The sequence below is a fragment of the Podarcis raffonei genome, chromosome 14 (assembly GCF_027172205.1).
Source record: "Podarcis raffonei isolate rPodRaf1 chromosome 14, rPodRaf1.pri, whole genome shotgun sequence".
Classification (NCBI taxonomy): Eukaryota; Metazoa; Chordata; class Lepidosauria; order Squamata; family Lacertidae; genus Podarcis; species Podarcis raffonei.
Window position 1 is genome coordinate 27975364 of NC_070615.1, and position 14116 is coordinate 27989479.

Below are 14116 nucleotides of genomic sequence, written 5' to 3' on the forward strand. Positions count from 1 at the left end.
ATTAAAACGGCCGAGGTCAGGTGCTGCTCAGTCATCCATGCCTTCTGAAGGCAGAAGAGCATCACTGCTGTACTGTAGTTGCCATTTTCTGCCCTTTTTTGAGGCATTCTCACTAAATTCTCAATAATAGCAGCAGCAAATACTATTGCACACGAAAATAGTGTTTGCTGCTGCTATTAATGATAGTAGTAGTAGTAGTAGTAGCAGTAGTAAATGCCATTTCTAGCAATTTGCTCCTCAACTTCCTTCCTCGGCCTCCCACCCTGTTACTTTATATCAGGGCTTCTTTCTCCTCATGGGGAAAATATGTAAAATGCATAAATCTAAATCAAATAAGTGTTGGAAATGTAAAGAGAAACAAGGTTCTTTTTATAAGATATGGTGGTCTTGTAGTAAGGTTAAAGCTTACTGGGAAATGATATATAATGAATTGAAAAGGATGTTTAAAATAACATTTGTAAAAAAAACCCAGAAGCTTTTCTTTTGGGAATTATAGGGACAGAACTACCTAAACTGTATAGAAACTTATTCATGTATGCTACTACAGTGGCAAGAATGTTACTTGCCCCAAAATGGAACTAAGTAGAAGTCCCAGCAAAGGAAGAATGGATATAAAAATTATAGAATATGCAGAAATGGCAAAATGTACCAGAAAAAAAAGAAATCAAGATAACAAACTTTTAAAAAAAGAATAGAAATGGTTTATTGGATATTTACAGATAAATTGTAACCAGATCAAAACATTAAAGTAGATGAATAAATGAACAAATTACGTTAATTTGGATATGCAGAAGATATTAAAAATACATTTAAGGAACCACAGAAAGAGGGGGAAGGAAGTCAAGTTTTGAAATGTTAAAATTACTGTAAAATTATTGAAATGCATAAACCTGAAAATCATAAAAATCATCCCCAAAAATTTAATTATGTACTAATTTATCTGATTGTCCTTGCATCTTCCTGACAGACTTGCCATCCTCTCCTGCCACACCAGTGTGGCGCACCACACACTTTGTGAACCGCTAGGTTGAACCACTGGGGTAAACTACTGGCCACAGCGCAGCTGAGACCATTTAGCTGACTTTGGATGGAAGACTCGCTGGAGGGGGGAGGCAAGGTATTCATGGCCAGAAAGGGGTGCCAAGAGCAAAGGTTTTGCGTGAAGGTTGCAGGCTCGGCAGGAGGTCAAGTGGGTGCAGCCTTGGTGCAGGAGATGGTTGCCACCCCTGCTGCCACCCAGTGGGTTCTGGAGCTAGTTCTCTCACCGCTGCTTCTTCAGAATGACAACCAGCTCTTGGTGAATGGTGCTGAAGCTCGGCCGGTTCTGTGGCTCGTATTCCCAGCACTTCTGCATGAGTTGGTACACCACCTCAGGGCACAAGTCTGGGATGCTCAGGCGCATTCCTGGGATTGGAAAAGACACAGCCAGGTCACAGGAGGATGGAGCTGGCAGGTGAGCTAATAATGTGTTTTGGTTGCAATTTCCTGGGACTCCCAATGTGTGGATTAAGTGCAGGCCAAAAGTTTTTCCATTAACATTTCTGTGCATCGGTACTTTCCCCCATTCTTGCTCACCTTCAAAGAGCAGACTTTTGAGAGGCAGGAGAGGCACAATGCACACCTCCTTCCGTTTTATTAAAAAATACTTACCACTCATCTTGCTTGGTGCCAGTCCATAGCATGTCTTCAGTGAGTGCCAAGAGAAGAAGGGTGCTGGTAGAAACCCAGACCCTCCAAGGAGACCAGAGACACAGCTTCCCCCCACCTCCTGCCTAGCCTACTGTGCTAGGCTCTCACCCTTCTCCACAGCCTCGCGGGTCTGCTGGTTGGTCATGTTGGGGTACGGTGAGGCTCCCAGACTGAAGGCTTCCCAGAGCAAGATCCCAAAGCTCCAAACATCACTCTCTGAGGAGTACCGGCCTGAGGAAGAGAGAGCAGGCATGAGAGGTGGCTTCTCCTAGATCAGTGATGGTCAGACTTGGCCCTCCAGCTGTTTTGGGACTACAACTCCCATCATCCCTGTTTACATTCCAGAGATTCCATACTGTTGGAAGTCTCATGGGAGATGGGAGATGGATGTGACGTTACTGGTTTCCTGTTCCTTTGTTGTTCAGTTGCTTTCTGCTCTCACAGAGAGAGGATGTATTTTTTTCTGTCTGCGTAGCTAGAAAATAAAGCATAGCGATATAGCCATAAATCTCATCACCTCAGCATGCCGCTTTGATTCTCTGCTGAATGGGAATGTGCCTGGAGCCTCATCAAAGGCTCAGGTCATTAATCACGTCGGAGGGCAATTCCGGAAGATGAGCTTTATCCGCTCCGTCGAATGGAGATTCTGACAATCCCTAGCTAGCAGGAACAGTGGTCAGGGATGATGGGAATTGTAGTCCCAAAGCAGCTGGAGGGCCAAGTTTGCCCATCACTGTCCTAGGTTCATGGTCCCAGGCTGGGTTCCCATGAACCCATACCTGCCTCTGGCAAGCTACACATCTGTAGCTAGAAACTGTTAGGATGCAAAAGCTCATTAGGGCATCCCTATCCCAGTTTGGAGGATAAAGGGCCCTGCCCCCTGCCTGCCAGCCAGGCTGGAGGATACTACTAAAGCAGGTGGGCCTGGAGCCACAGCTGTGGGTACCGTGACTGAGTGCCTCTGGGGCTGTCCACTTCACAGGGATCTGTTTCATGCCACCAGTGGAGGCGTAAATGCCGTCCTCCTGCTCCCGCGACATTCCAAAGTCACTGATCTTCAGGGCGTTCTTCTCTGTCACGAGACAGTTCCGGGCCGCCAAGTCCCTGCAAGGGGTAGCAGATCCAAACGTCTGACTGGTGCCAATGACTTCAGGGAGGGGGGCAGCTTCCCAGACACCAATGCCTGGAACTTAAGTCCCAGCTCTTTCCCGCTACCTAGGCAAGAGACTCCCAGCTCCAGCCCCAAACATCACCTGATGGGTTTTGTACATGTAAACTAGCCTGTGCACATTGTAGCAGATTTGCAGGCAGCTCATTCCCTCCTTGATCAAAGATGGGAAAAGCCCACAGTCAGGAACTCTGCCTCTTTCCCCAGGGATAAAGCCTCTCCACCTGCCTGCCCTACCCTTCAGGTCTGGAAGTGCCACCAACCCCACAGCACAGTCTCTGCCAAAGCAGAGAAGAAAGGAAGGCAAGAAGGAAGGAAGGAAACCCTTTTTGCACAGACAGGGGCAGGGGTACCCACCGGTGGATGCAGTGCTTGCTGGCGAGGTACTCCATGCCTGCTGCTGCATTCTCCATCATCTTGAGCAGATCCTTGACTCTGAGCTGAGCTCCCTCATTCCGCAGGAAAGACAAGAAGTCACCGCCTGTGAGATGAGAGAGGGAAGCTGGGCTGGGAGCCAGCTGGCCAGTGGCACACCAGGGAAGCTGGGAGCCATGGCAGGAGAGGGAGCAGATGCTCTGGAGCTCAGCCTGAGAGCTCCTGGTTGAGATTCCCTCCTGGACAAGCCATCAGGAGCAGGAAATGTTTCTGAATACCAGTTGCCAGAAACTGCAGGATGGGGAGAGGGCTATGACCCTCAAGTCCTGCTTGTGGGTTTCCTATCAGCATCTGGGTTGCCATAGTGAGAACAGGATGCCAAGCTAAATGGGCCCCTGGACTTATCCAGCAGCCAGGCTCTGCTGAAGTCAGCAGGGAGAGAAGTAGGGCACCTGGAGCTTTGTGAATAAATGCCTCTAGACTTCAAGGCAACACAGAGTGCCTGCTCTCGAGGCCTCTGCAAAACCAGGAAGCCTGCATATATCTTGTAATGGCAAATGTAATGGGCAGATGTTTCTACCTCCACCAGCTGCAGTGCAGAAATCTTCCACCCAGGAAACAGACACACCCTATATACTGCTGGGGGAGTTTAAAACGGAAAGCCTGAAGGCTATGGATAGCCATGAAATGCTGGGCTTACCCTGAACTAGCTCCATGACAATGTAAATGGGGTGCTTCTGGGTGCAGACACCAATGAGCCGGACAATATTTGGGTGGTTGTATTGCTTGAGGATCCTGCAAGGGGAGTGAGAGGAGACACAATGAAGGGAGGGCACGCCAAGTGCCAGCCAGGTAAGAGATTCCAAGGGGCGTCCCCAGCACCTCACCTGTCCTGGCTACCCTACACCCAGTACAAAGATGCTAACGGCAGGGGCAGGGTGGGCAATGCTGTGACTCTGTGGCAAGGCAGCAGCACTGGGAGGGCGCAGTGGTCTTGACGCTCCCCCAGCCAGGCAGGTCATGAGATTCAGCAGATAAAGGGGGGTCAGGGCAAAATGATCAGTCCCCACCATCTCTGCAAGACTGAAATCTCTGCCACTTTTCTCAAGGAAAGTGGGATGTCTGCCTTTAAAAGGCTCCGTTCAAAGAAACCATGGGAGTGAGGACCATGGAATCTCCCACCAGCACCACTCAGCTTGGATTAGGACACCTGCCCTGCATGCAGATGGCCCCCTGGAGAGCTGCTGCCAGCACTGAGCCAGGTGGACTCAGGAAGAGGCAGCTTCCTACATTTGTTCCAAAGATGGGAGGGAAGATCCTGCCCCCACAACATGCCGCAGAGTGTCCTGCTCAGACTCAGGAGGAGCCTAGCAATGTAGTCCCAGTTGCCCACGAGTTTGCTCCCTACACACCTGGCCTCTTGCAGGAATCGGGCCTTGAGCTCTGGCGGGAGAGTTTCACGGCAGGACTTCACAGCCACCGGGGTGTTGTCACAGCGGAGGCGCCCACTGAACACCTCTCCAAAGTTGCCCTGGAGAAAGAAGACAGATGGCACCACTTTCTCTCCCTGCCCTTTTGCCCACAGAAACAGATTGCAAAATCTAGTCCAGGGAAGAGACTCCATCCCTTGCTGCTTTCTGGGTGTGCAGCCAGCAGGGTCCAGTGCTTGTGAATCCAGTTTTCACAGCAAACCTACGCAGCTGGGTGTCTCCAGGGACTACAGAAGAAAGTGTCCTTGCGGTGGTGGTGAGCCAGCCAAGGCATGGCTCTAAGGGTGAGTGGGTTTGGACTGCTTCCCTTCAGCAAACAGGGCAGCAGGGAGGCTTGCCCCCGGCCCCTGGCCAGGCCTCCAGAAGGCAGGCTGCTGCTCTGCCTCTCTTACCTGGATTATTCCCATTTAACAAAAGGAAGGCTGAGGGGGAGAGGCAGTCAGCTGCTCCACAGCGCACAGCTTTTGTCAAGAGTCCAACAGTGGGACTCCTGAAGGTATGGTGCCTAACCAGAGCATGCCTTCCACCGCCACCACCATTGCCAGGGAGTCACTCACCTGCCCGATGCGCTCCCCAAGCAGCACGTCCTCATGGTCTAACACCCACTTGTCCTGCAGCAAGAGCAGCCACTTAGTCACAGGTCAGGGAACTCTGCAACCCCAACCCTCCCTTCCTTAGCCTGGCCCAATCTAGTGGCAGCAGAGGGTGAGGCAGAGAGCAGTACCTTGATGATGGGCTTTCCCAAGACAACACCACTCTTTTTGGTGATGGGCTGTTTGGTCTTCAGGAAATGGTCAATCAGCAGCGGAATGGTGGGAAAAGCTTCGCCCTCCAAGCGATACATGTTCTAAGGGGAAATCCCACAAAGAGCAGCCGTCTTAGTTCTGGCACAGTCCTAAGGCAAACACCACTGCTTGGCATCTCCAATGCAATCTTTTAATATGGCAGCACTTAAACTCTGAAACTCCCTGCCTATTGACATCAGATAGTACTTTAGCATCTACTAAAAGCATTTTTGTTTAGACAAGCCTATCAAGATATGTAGAATGCTGAATGTTGATGTATGTTTTGATCTGTTTTAAGTTTATGGCTGATTTTACCTTTTTAATATTAATTATTTTTACCGATAACTTTGTTTTATTGTGCTTGTAAACCACTTTGAGGGGTGTATACAATCAAGTGGTGTATACATTTTATGAAATAAAAATAAATTGATAAATCTCCACTGTGCTAAAAGCTACCACAGGCAAGAGGAGACTTAATTTCTTCCTGTTCATTCACATTAATTGTTCAGTTGCAATGTTTTTTTTTAAGTGAAAAGTTGATAAGCAATTGCTGTAGCGGCAGAAAGGAAACCAGCAGTTACAGTCTCATTCTACAGGAAACAGCTGGCAGAAACTAATTATAGGAATGTCTTGGATGGGCAAGTGAACAAGAAGGAATTAATTAAAGGGGCACAAGATTAGAAGTAGAAACCACTAAAAATGAAAAGGCCAGGGTAGAAGCTATTAATTAAAAGGCCAGTGGCCTGGAGAAAGCCCAAAGTTTTCTTTAAAAATCTCACAAATTGAGTGTAAAAAAAGACTAGAGTACAAGCCCAAAAACATAGCAATGTTTGGGGATGGTCACAGTGTCATCTGGGTTCTCTACAAAAATTGACTGAAGAAAGGATTGTGATTCCAGGTGGAAGTAATAGCAGGGGCACCACGTAACCAGAGCCACAACTGGAGCGGCTACATTTGGGCTAGAATGGCTGCCTGCCTGCTTCTTTCTCTCCTCTGCCCACTTCACCCAGCACCACCACCCCATTTACAACACTCACATCAGCAGATTGGAGGATGAAATGCCGAGGCTGAGCATCCCACAAGACTGAGAGGACGTATTCCTGCTTGCCTTGGCTCTCGCGCACCAGGAAGTCTCCACTGGCCTGCAGCAGCCTCTGCACCTCCATGCGGGGGATGGCGCCGTGGTACCAGGCTTGCTGGCCCAGGGGCTTCTGCACCTCAGGCAGGAGGGGCACTGGGGGCGGCAGCTGCAGATGGAGAGAGGGGGAGTGGGCACAGCCAGCCACAGTGGCAGCTCCCTTTTTAGCAAAGAAGGCCAGGAAGGAAGACCGTGTGGAGGAACATCTCCACCCGCGTTCCCTCCACCCACCCCACTCCTCCCAGTTGCTCCCAGCACATCCTTGGCACTGCCGATTCAGAAAGCAGGGAAGAGCAGGGACACGAGTGGGTGGGCGGATCAGTGGGTGGGAGGCACTCACTGTGAGACGTGGTCGGAAGATGCCTGAGAAGTGCTGCTTCAGGACCTCCAAGGCCGGGATCCGACCCCCATCACGCTCTGCCTCCTGTCCAAGAAAGAAGGCACAGAGCGAGTGTCAAGGTCAGGGTGGACTGCTGTGCACTGGCTCAACCAAGCTAGAGACAGTGTGGCATAGTGGTTAGAGCATCAGGCTAGGACCTGGGAGGCCAGAGTTCAGACCTCCTCTCTCCTTGGATGGGTGGCCAGTCACTGCACCTCAGCCTAACCTACCTCACAGGGTTGTTGTGAAGATAAAATGGGAACACATGCCACCTTTAGCTCCTTGGAAGAAAGGTGGGATAGAAGTCAAACGTTTGCCAGGTTTGCCCACCCCAAAGACCAAGGAGCCAGGAGTATAGCCAGCTGCTCCAGCACCTGAAGCGGTGGCGGCAGGGTGATCCACGCACTGGGGTGCTGCATGGGGGCGGGGCAGCGATCCACCCAGGGGGGAGGCGCGGCGAGCTGCCCACGGAGTCCACCTGACAGACGCAAGCCCCACGCTGCCATTTCGGGCAGTGCAGGGCCCCGAGCCACCGCGTCACTCCCAGGAGAGAAGCGTGGCTCGGGCGCGCTGTAGGCCAGGCCTCGCGGTAAGTGCCGATTCCCGTGGTGTGCCATTTTGTCACCCCCCTCAAGGATGACACCCGTGGCGGAACACACCCCTGCACCCCCCTTCCTACGCCCCTGCAAGGAGCTCGCCCCATGGGCTTGCAGTGATCGCACCCACAGTGGCTCCACGCACCCCAGACGACACCGACTGATTGTCCTCCTGCAGGGCTGGAGCAGGCGGAGGCTCACAGGTTCCCAGCTTGTCTAGCCTCTGCCACAGCAAATCCCGCTGTGCCTGAAGCTTCTCCTGCGTGCCCTGGGCCAGGTGGCTTTGGTGCTGGGCTTCATGCAAGGCCTGGCGCTTTCCCAGGAGCAGGATCCTGCAGGAGAAAAAAGTGGGGAGGGAGAAACACCCATGCCCAGTGGAGCAGTTGAAGCTGGGAGGGCACCACAGAGTTCCTGCCAGCCCCTTTCCTTAGTGCCTAAGGCCTTGGCCTCACACCCAGCCTCACCGTTCTCCAGGGCTCACAGCTGCCTCTTCCTTCTGGATTTCAGCCTTTAGAATCTGGGCGCGCTGCTGGTGACCTCGGGTGCTCTCTGTGGCGTTGGCCAGCTCCTCCTCCAGCGAGGTGAGGCTGCAACAGGAGAGAGGCATGGAGGCTTCAGCTAGCCCAGGGACCAATGGCGCAGAGGGTTCTGCTTGGCTGCAACTTGCCTCCAGGTCATAGAAAGATCTACATTGGCTCCCAGTATGTTTCCGAGCACAATTTAAAGTGTTGGTGCTGACCTTTAAAGCTCTAAATGGCCTCAGTCCAGCATACCTGAAGGAGCGTCTCCACCCCCATTGTTCTGCCTGGACACTGAGGTCCAGCGCCGAGGGCCTTCTGGCAGTTCCCTCACTGCGAGAAGCCAAATTACAGGGAACCAGGCAGAGGGCCTTCTCAGAAGTGGCACCCGCCCTGTGGAATGCCCTCTTACCAGATGTCAAAGAGAAGAACAACTACCAGACTTTTAGAAGACATCTGAAGGCAGCACTTTTTAGGGAAGCTTTTAATGTCCAACAGACCACTGTATTTCAATACTTTGTTGGAAGCCGCCTAGAGTGGCTGGGGAAACCCAGCCAGATGGGCGGGGTATAAATAATAATTTTTTATTTTTATTTTTATTTTTATTTTTATTTTTAGAACCATAGAATGGTAGGTGGGAAGGGACCACGAGGTTCAACCCCCTGAAAGGCAGGAATCTTTTGCCCAACATGGGGCTTGAACTCGCAACCCTGAGATTAAAAGTCTTACGCTCTGCCGACTGAGCTATCCCAGCTGCTTCTTAGCAGAACATCTCTGTCTTCTGGGTCCTCAGCAAGGCAAGAGAAACACCCAGAGCTCAGAAAAGAAGGAGGCTGGCAGAACCAGACCTCCATCTTTGCCCTCCCCCCACCTGCCCAAATCATTAGCCTCTGCTCTCCCACCCAAAGTGCCAAGCCCTGATCTGTGCTCCATGAGGCTGGAGTGGATCTCCCCAGAGATGGACCTCTTCCGCCCTTTTTGACAGGAGAAAGGGAAGGAAAATTTATACAGGCACAGCTTCTCCCCCCTGGCACTGCAGAGGTGGGGGACGCTTCCCTTGTTCTCAGTGGTTAGGACTGAGCCTGCAAAAACCCACCCTTACTCCCCCAACCAGTATTGGAAACTCAGATATGTAAGCTATTCACCAAGTGGCACCTTAAAACTAGGTTGTGGTCACCACAACGGAATATCTATTTGCCAGGGGGTTGGACTACATGACCCTTGGGTTCCCTTCTATGCCCTCAACTCAGGGCCAGATTTAGGTTTGATGAGGCCCTAAGCTACTGAAGGTAATGGTGCTCTTTATATGTCCAGCTGTCCTTTGTCAAAAACAAACTGTCGCTGTTTTTTGTGTTGAATAAATGCTATATGGTAATTTATGGACCTAATAGGTATCTAAAGCCATTTTATTTGTTTTTTATCTTATATTTTGGAAATGTACATCCAGTTCCCCCCCCTAAAATATTTGGGGGGGGCAGCCCAAGAGAGTGGGGCCCTAAGCTATAGCTTGTTCAGCTTATAAGTAAATCTGGCACTGCCTCAACTACATCGCTTGACTACAGCTTGCTCTTACAGCAATTCACTTGTCCTAGTATGCAAGAAGGAGAAACACACACAGTGGAAAAGGAATTAACTATGGGCTAAGGCAGAGGTTAATAAACTGTGGTTGCCAACCTGGTGCCCAGAAATCTCCACATAGTCACAACTGGAACCTGTGCCAGTAGCAAAACGCGCCTGGCTAATTTCTAACACTGCCCCCAACGCACGTGTGCTGCATGCTTTCCAGTGTCAGCTCATTCAGCTGGAGCTCCCCGGCTTTCAGGCCCTCTGTCTCCATCTCCTCCAGCAGGCTCGTGTCAAAGGTCACCACAGCAGGGGCCTCGTTCCCACACCTGGAGAGAGACGGACCAGAGGAAGGTGGCAGAGGCTGCTGGCTGGGAAATCCAGGCCCCAGAATCTCAGAGGAAGCACAGCAGGCGCTACCTGCACTGGGGATGAAAGCCTTCGTATTCCACGTCCGGGCGGAGGCGCTCAATGGCTCTGCCCATGGCTTGGTGCACCATCACCATCTCCTCCTGCACCAGGCTGGTGATGCTTGCGTACTCCTGGAGGGTCCCCTTCCTGTCAGCACAGAAACAGGAAACTGCTGGTGGAGAAACTGAGCTGCTGGGCCTAATTCAAGGTGCTAGTTCTAGTACACAAAGCCTGAAATAACTTGGGACCTGCGTACCCAAAGGCACAGTTCCCCCAATAACAACCATGTCAGGCTCTGTTAGTAACGCCACTGGGGCTGTTTTGCTGCCCTTGAGCCATGACAGGGCCTTCTTGGTGGCAGGTCCTCATTTGTGGGATGCCCTCCCTGGTGGGGTGTATCTCCTCTCCCAATTGTTTTAAACTGTTTTTAATATTGTTTAAAAACAACAACGGTGGGAACATGCAGTGAAGTGTTGATGAGAAATCAAATCATCATCATCATTCAGGGGTTGAGCTAGATTTGCAGGGGGTTGGACTAGATGACCCTCTGGGATCCCTTCCAACTCTACAATTCTATGATTCTAAAAGTGTTCCTGTTCATCCAGGCCTTTGATGGCTGAAATGTACTATTCTTGGCAATCTTGAGGGCATCAGCTGTGACGGCATGGGACTGTTTTAAAGGTAAAGGGACCCCTGACCATTAGGTCCAGTGATGACCGACTCTGGGGTTGTGGCGCTAATCTCGCTTTACTGGCCGAGGGAGCCAGCGCACAGCTTCCGGGTCATGTGGCCAGCATGACTAAGCCGCTTCTGGCAAACCAGAGCAGCGCACGACCGTTTACCTTCCCACCTATTTATCTACTTGCACTTTGACATGCTTTCGAACTGCTAGGTTGGCAGGAGCAGGGACTGAGCAACGGGAGCTCATCCTGTCGCAGGGATTCGAACCACCGACCTTCTGATTGGCAAATCCTAGGCTCTGTGGTTTAACCCACAGTGCCACCCGCGTCCTTATAGACTGTTTTACATGGAGTCAAATGTGCTACTATGGTTGGTGCTGCTGGGCTCCTTTTCTCAAGGTCCCGGCCATCTCACCCCCCCGCCAGCCCTTCTGAAGTCCCTCTTACGTGATGTGGGCCATTTCTTGGTGCAGGCTGTGCAAGGACTGGAGCACCCCAGGCAGGGTGTGCTGGTAGTGGTGGTTGTGCTGCACCTCAGCCGCCTTCAGGGCCAGCACATACTGGTTGTGCAGGGAGTAGAGCTTCCACAGGCTCCGGACGTATCTGTCCTTGGCCTTCTCTCGGTCCTTCTCTGCAGGGAGAGCGCACAAGCGTAGGAGGGTCAGGAGCACCAATGCAGTTGTGCACAGTAAGAGATTTATGTCCCGTGGCTGACACGGCTAAGATGCCTGGGACTGGCAACTAGGTGTCATGGCATAGGCTATAGCCTGCCCCAAGAGACAGAAGAGAGGGAGGGAAACAACCCTGCCACTCAAACCACCCCCTCCTTATGATTAACTTCACCACTGCCACCAAGTAGATCACTCCATTTTTATCGTGCAGTTTCCACTAGGCAGTCCTTCAGCCTTCCGGACTCTAACTAGCCTACCCTGCTCCCAATAATGGGTAGAGTAGTACAACACTTAGATGAATGGGATGAATGACAAGACTAAGATTTTGAAGGGGGGGGGGAACCAAAACCAAAAAAACACTTACATAAGTAAGGCAACAAGTTTAGCTAAACTAGTTTAGTTTAGATTGGCTTGTTACTTTACTAAAACCTTTACTGTTTGGGTGGTTACACAAATATAACTAAACAGATACAAATGCATCCAGCTATGTCTATTCTAGACAGTTTCCCTAACTATGTCAGTATTCTATCAACTCTCATCCCTTGGTTAATCTTCTGGATCCTGCATCCTGAAGCTTTTGAAGGTTCTGACTCCACTGCTCTTTCCTTCTTTAAGTTCTGCAACTTATTTTCCTGGTCAACTTACATACAATATTTTCACTCCCCATCCCAACCTTTTAACCAATCTGGTGGAGAGTGGACTCCTGGTTACATTTGTGTTTCCCCTTAATTGCCAGGCTCCTAGACTTTCACACACAAACACACACAGAGAAACAGGGCACCCTGAGCAAAACTTCCCTCCAGACTATTGAAATACCAGCTATTTCATAACTATTTCGAGTTCCTTCAGGCTAGGTGAATGGGCAAGCATTTGGAAGCTGCCTTTTAGGCCAAAAGCTGGGTTCAGAGGATGTTGCATTCCTCTGAATACCCTCGGCTGGAGGGAGGATGGGAGGAAGATGCTCTTGGGGATTTTCCCGAACAGGGCACTGGCCGAGGCAGGTCTTTGGGCTGACCCAGTTGGGCTCTGTGGGGGTCTCCAGCCACACCCACCTTTGCTGGCCTCCTGGTATTTGCGCTTGGCCTGAGCACTCTCCCGGACATGGCTGCGGTACTGTGCCTTCAGGCGCTCAGGCTCCTGCTGGGTGGTCTGGAAGAGCCAAGGAAGAAAGGGGGCTTAGAGGTCTCCATACAGAGAGGGTTTGCAGTTGCGGGCTTCCTGCGGAGGGATGGACTAGACGTCCTTTGGGGTCTGAGTCAGATTCCAGCCACATGCAACCTTGGCACCAAAGCCCCGATAGAGCGCCACCGCAAGTGCCCACCAGGGGCCGCTGCTGCGCAGCCCGGACGGGACGGGCGGCGGGCGCGAGGGTTGGTGGGCTGCCGTACCCGGAGGAAGTCCTGGCTCATGTGCTGCCACTGCTCGCTGTAGCTCCTCCGCAGCTGCTGCTTGTCCCGAATGAGCTGGCCCAGCTTGTGCAGGGGCCCCGAGACCAGCGCCTCGGCGTGTCGCTGCAGGAGCTGGCTCAGGGCCTCCGTCTGTGTTACCAGCGACCACCAGCACTGCGGGCAGAAAAGGACCAGGAGGGCAGACGGAGAGAGAGAGAGAGAAAGACGCAGAGAGGGAGAAGCTGCCCAGCCACCCCCCTCCTAATGGAAAGGGGACGGGGAGCCTCCCCAGGTGAGGATGGAGGGTCAAGGGGGCTCCGCGCCAAATGGAGAGGGGGTCCTGGGAGCCTACCTGTGCGACCTGGCTGTTGCTAGGCTGGCCGCCGCTCTCCTGCTTGCCGGCCTGGCTGTGCATCTGGTGTAGGAGGGCGGCGTACTCTCGGTCGCTCTTGGCGCGCTGGCCCATCCACTTGCGGAGCCCCTCCAGCAGGCGCAGCTCAGCCTCCTGCAGCTGGAGCAGGGCGCTGTGGCCCTCGGGGCAACCCAGCGCGAGCTCGAAACCCATGGTCGGCGGCAGGCAGACCGGCAGCCTTCGCCCTGCAAGTGAGAGCCAGCGCCGTCAGCCTGCCCCGACGCCCCAGCATGGTTTTCCTGAGAAGCGGCCGGGCCGCTGCAAGTTCCCTTTTGCGGCCGCAGCCTCGCGGCGCTCCCTAACGTAGCACCCCAGCAGTTCCGGAAAGTGCCCGCGAAGAACCCAAGTGCCTACTCTGAGAAACTGGACTCAAGGCAGGTGCCGGTCCGGCTCGGAGGAGACCGCCGCCCACTCACCACCGTCAGATTTGGTACCTGAGAGCTCCCTTCCCCCACCAGAGCAAGTTTTGCAACCTGTTCAGAGCTCATCTCCCTACCCCAATTTGCAAGAGGCTTCAGCCAGGCTACACTGTGGTGTTGCAGTGACACCCAGCACTCGTGGGCCTCCTATGCATTGGTGCCCTGGGCGGCTGAGGACCACCCAAACTCCCTCTCCTGTTTTGGGAAGGGGGCTTGCTGTTCTGTCTCCAGTTTCGAAGGCAAGAGGAGCCTCCAAACATCACATTTTCTGTAGGAGCCCCCCCATGCTGGCTGGTGGTATATTAGGGAAGGGGGCTGGTTGGGGGTCAGTGGAGCCTCTCTTGCATCCCTGAGGAAGCTCCCTTCTGCCCTTGGACATACCTTGCTGGGGTGCTGTCTGAATCAGCGCTTGACTCCTTCCTGGGCCGTGAGCA

At 52.4% G+C, this 14116-nt stretch overlaps 1 protein-coding gene across 2 annotated transcripts; it reads right to left on the reverse strand.

Moving 5' to 3' along the window:
* Positions 1-1041: 1041 nt before the first annotated feature.
* On the reverse strand, positions 1042-13880 carry FES (FES proto-oncogene, tyrosine kinase). 2 transcript variants are annotated; one of them, XM_053364306.1, is made up of 18 exons: positions 13204-13880; positions 12852-13025; positions 12516-12612; positions 11240-11423; positions 10122-10259; positions 9905-10030; positions 8085-8207; positions 7766-7952; positions 6986-7069; positions 6545-6754; positions 5447-5569; positions 5280-5333; positions 4645-4763; positions 3933-4027; positions 3215-3338; positions 2636-2793; positions 1798-1920; positions 1042-1404 (listed from the first exon to the last, which is right to left on the reverse strand). In XM_053364306.1, exons 1-18 carry the CDS (start codon positions 13414-13416, stop codon positions 1262-1264), a joined length of 2475 nt encoding a protein of 824 aa, XP_053220281.1. In that variant the 5' UTR covers positions 13417-13880; the 3' UTR covers positions 1042-1261. The 2 variants fall into 2 exon arrangements, with proteins under 2 accessions (XP_053220281.1, XP_053220282.1); XM_053364307.1 differs by lacking the exons at positions 1042-1404; positions 2636-2793 and having other exon boundaries at positions 1785-1920.
* Positions 13881-14116: the final 236 nt, after the last annotated feature.

What these genes read in the sequence shown, in the direction of transcription:
- FES (XM_053364306.1), bottom strand. Translation starts at nt 13,416, where the DNA reads ATGGGTTTCGAGCTCGCGCTGGGTTGCCCCGAGGGCCACAGCGCCCTG. An exon ending in GCAACAGCCAGGTCGCACAG is followed by an intron (nt 13,026 to 13,203) that starts GTAGGCTCCCAG and finishes TTCTGCCCGCAG; the next exon opens with TGCTGGTGGTCGCTGGTAAC. An exon ending in CGATTCCTGCAAGAGGCCAG is followed by an intron (nt 4,028 to 4,644) that starts GTGTGTAGGGAG and finishes CTCCCCTTGCAG; the next exon opens with GATCCTCAAGCAATACAACC.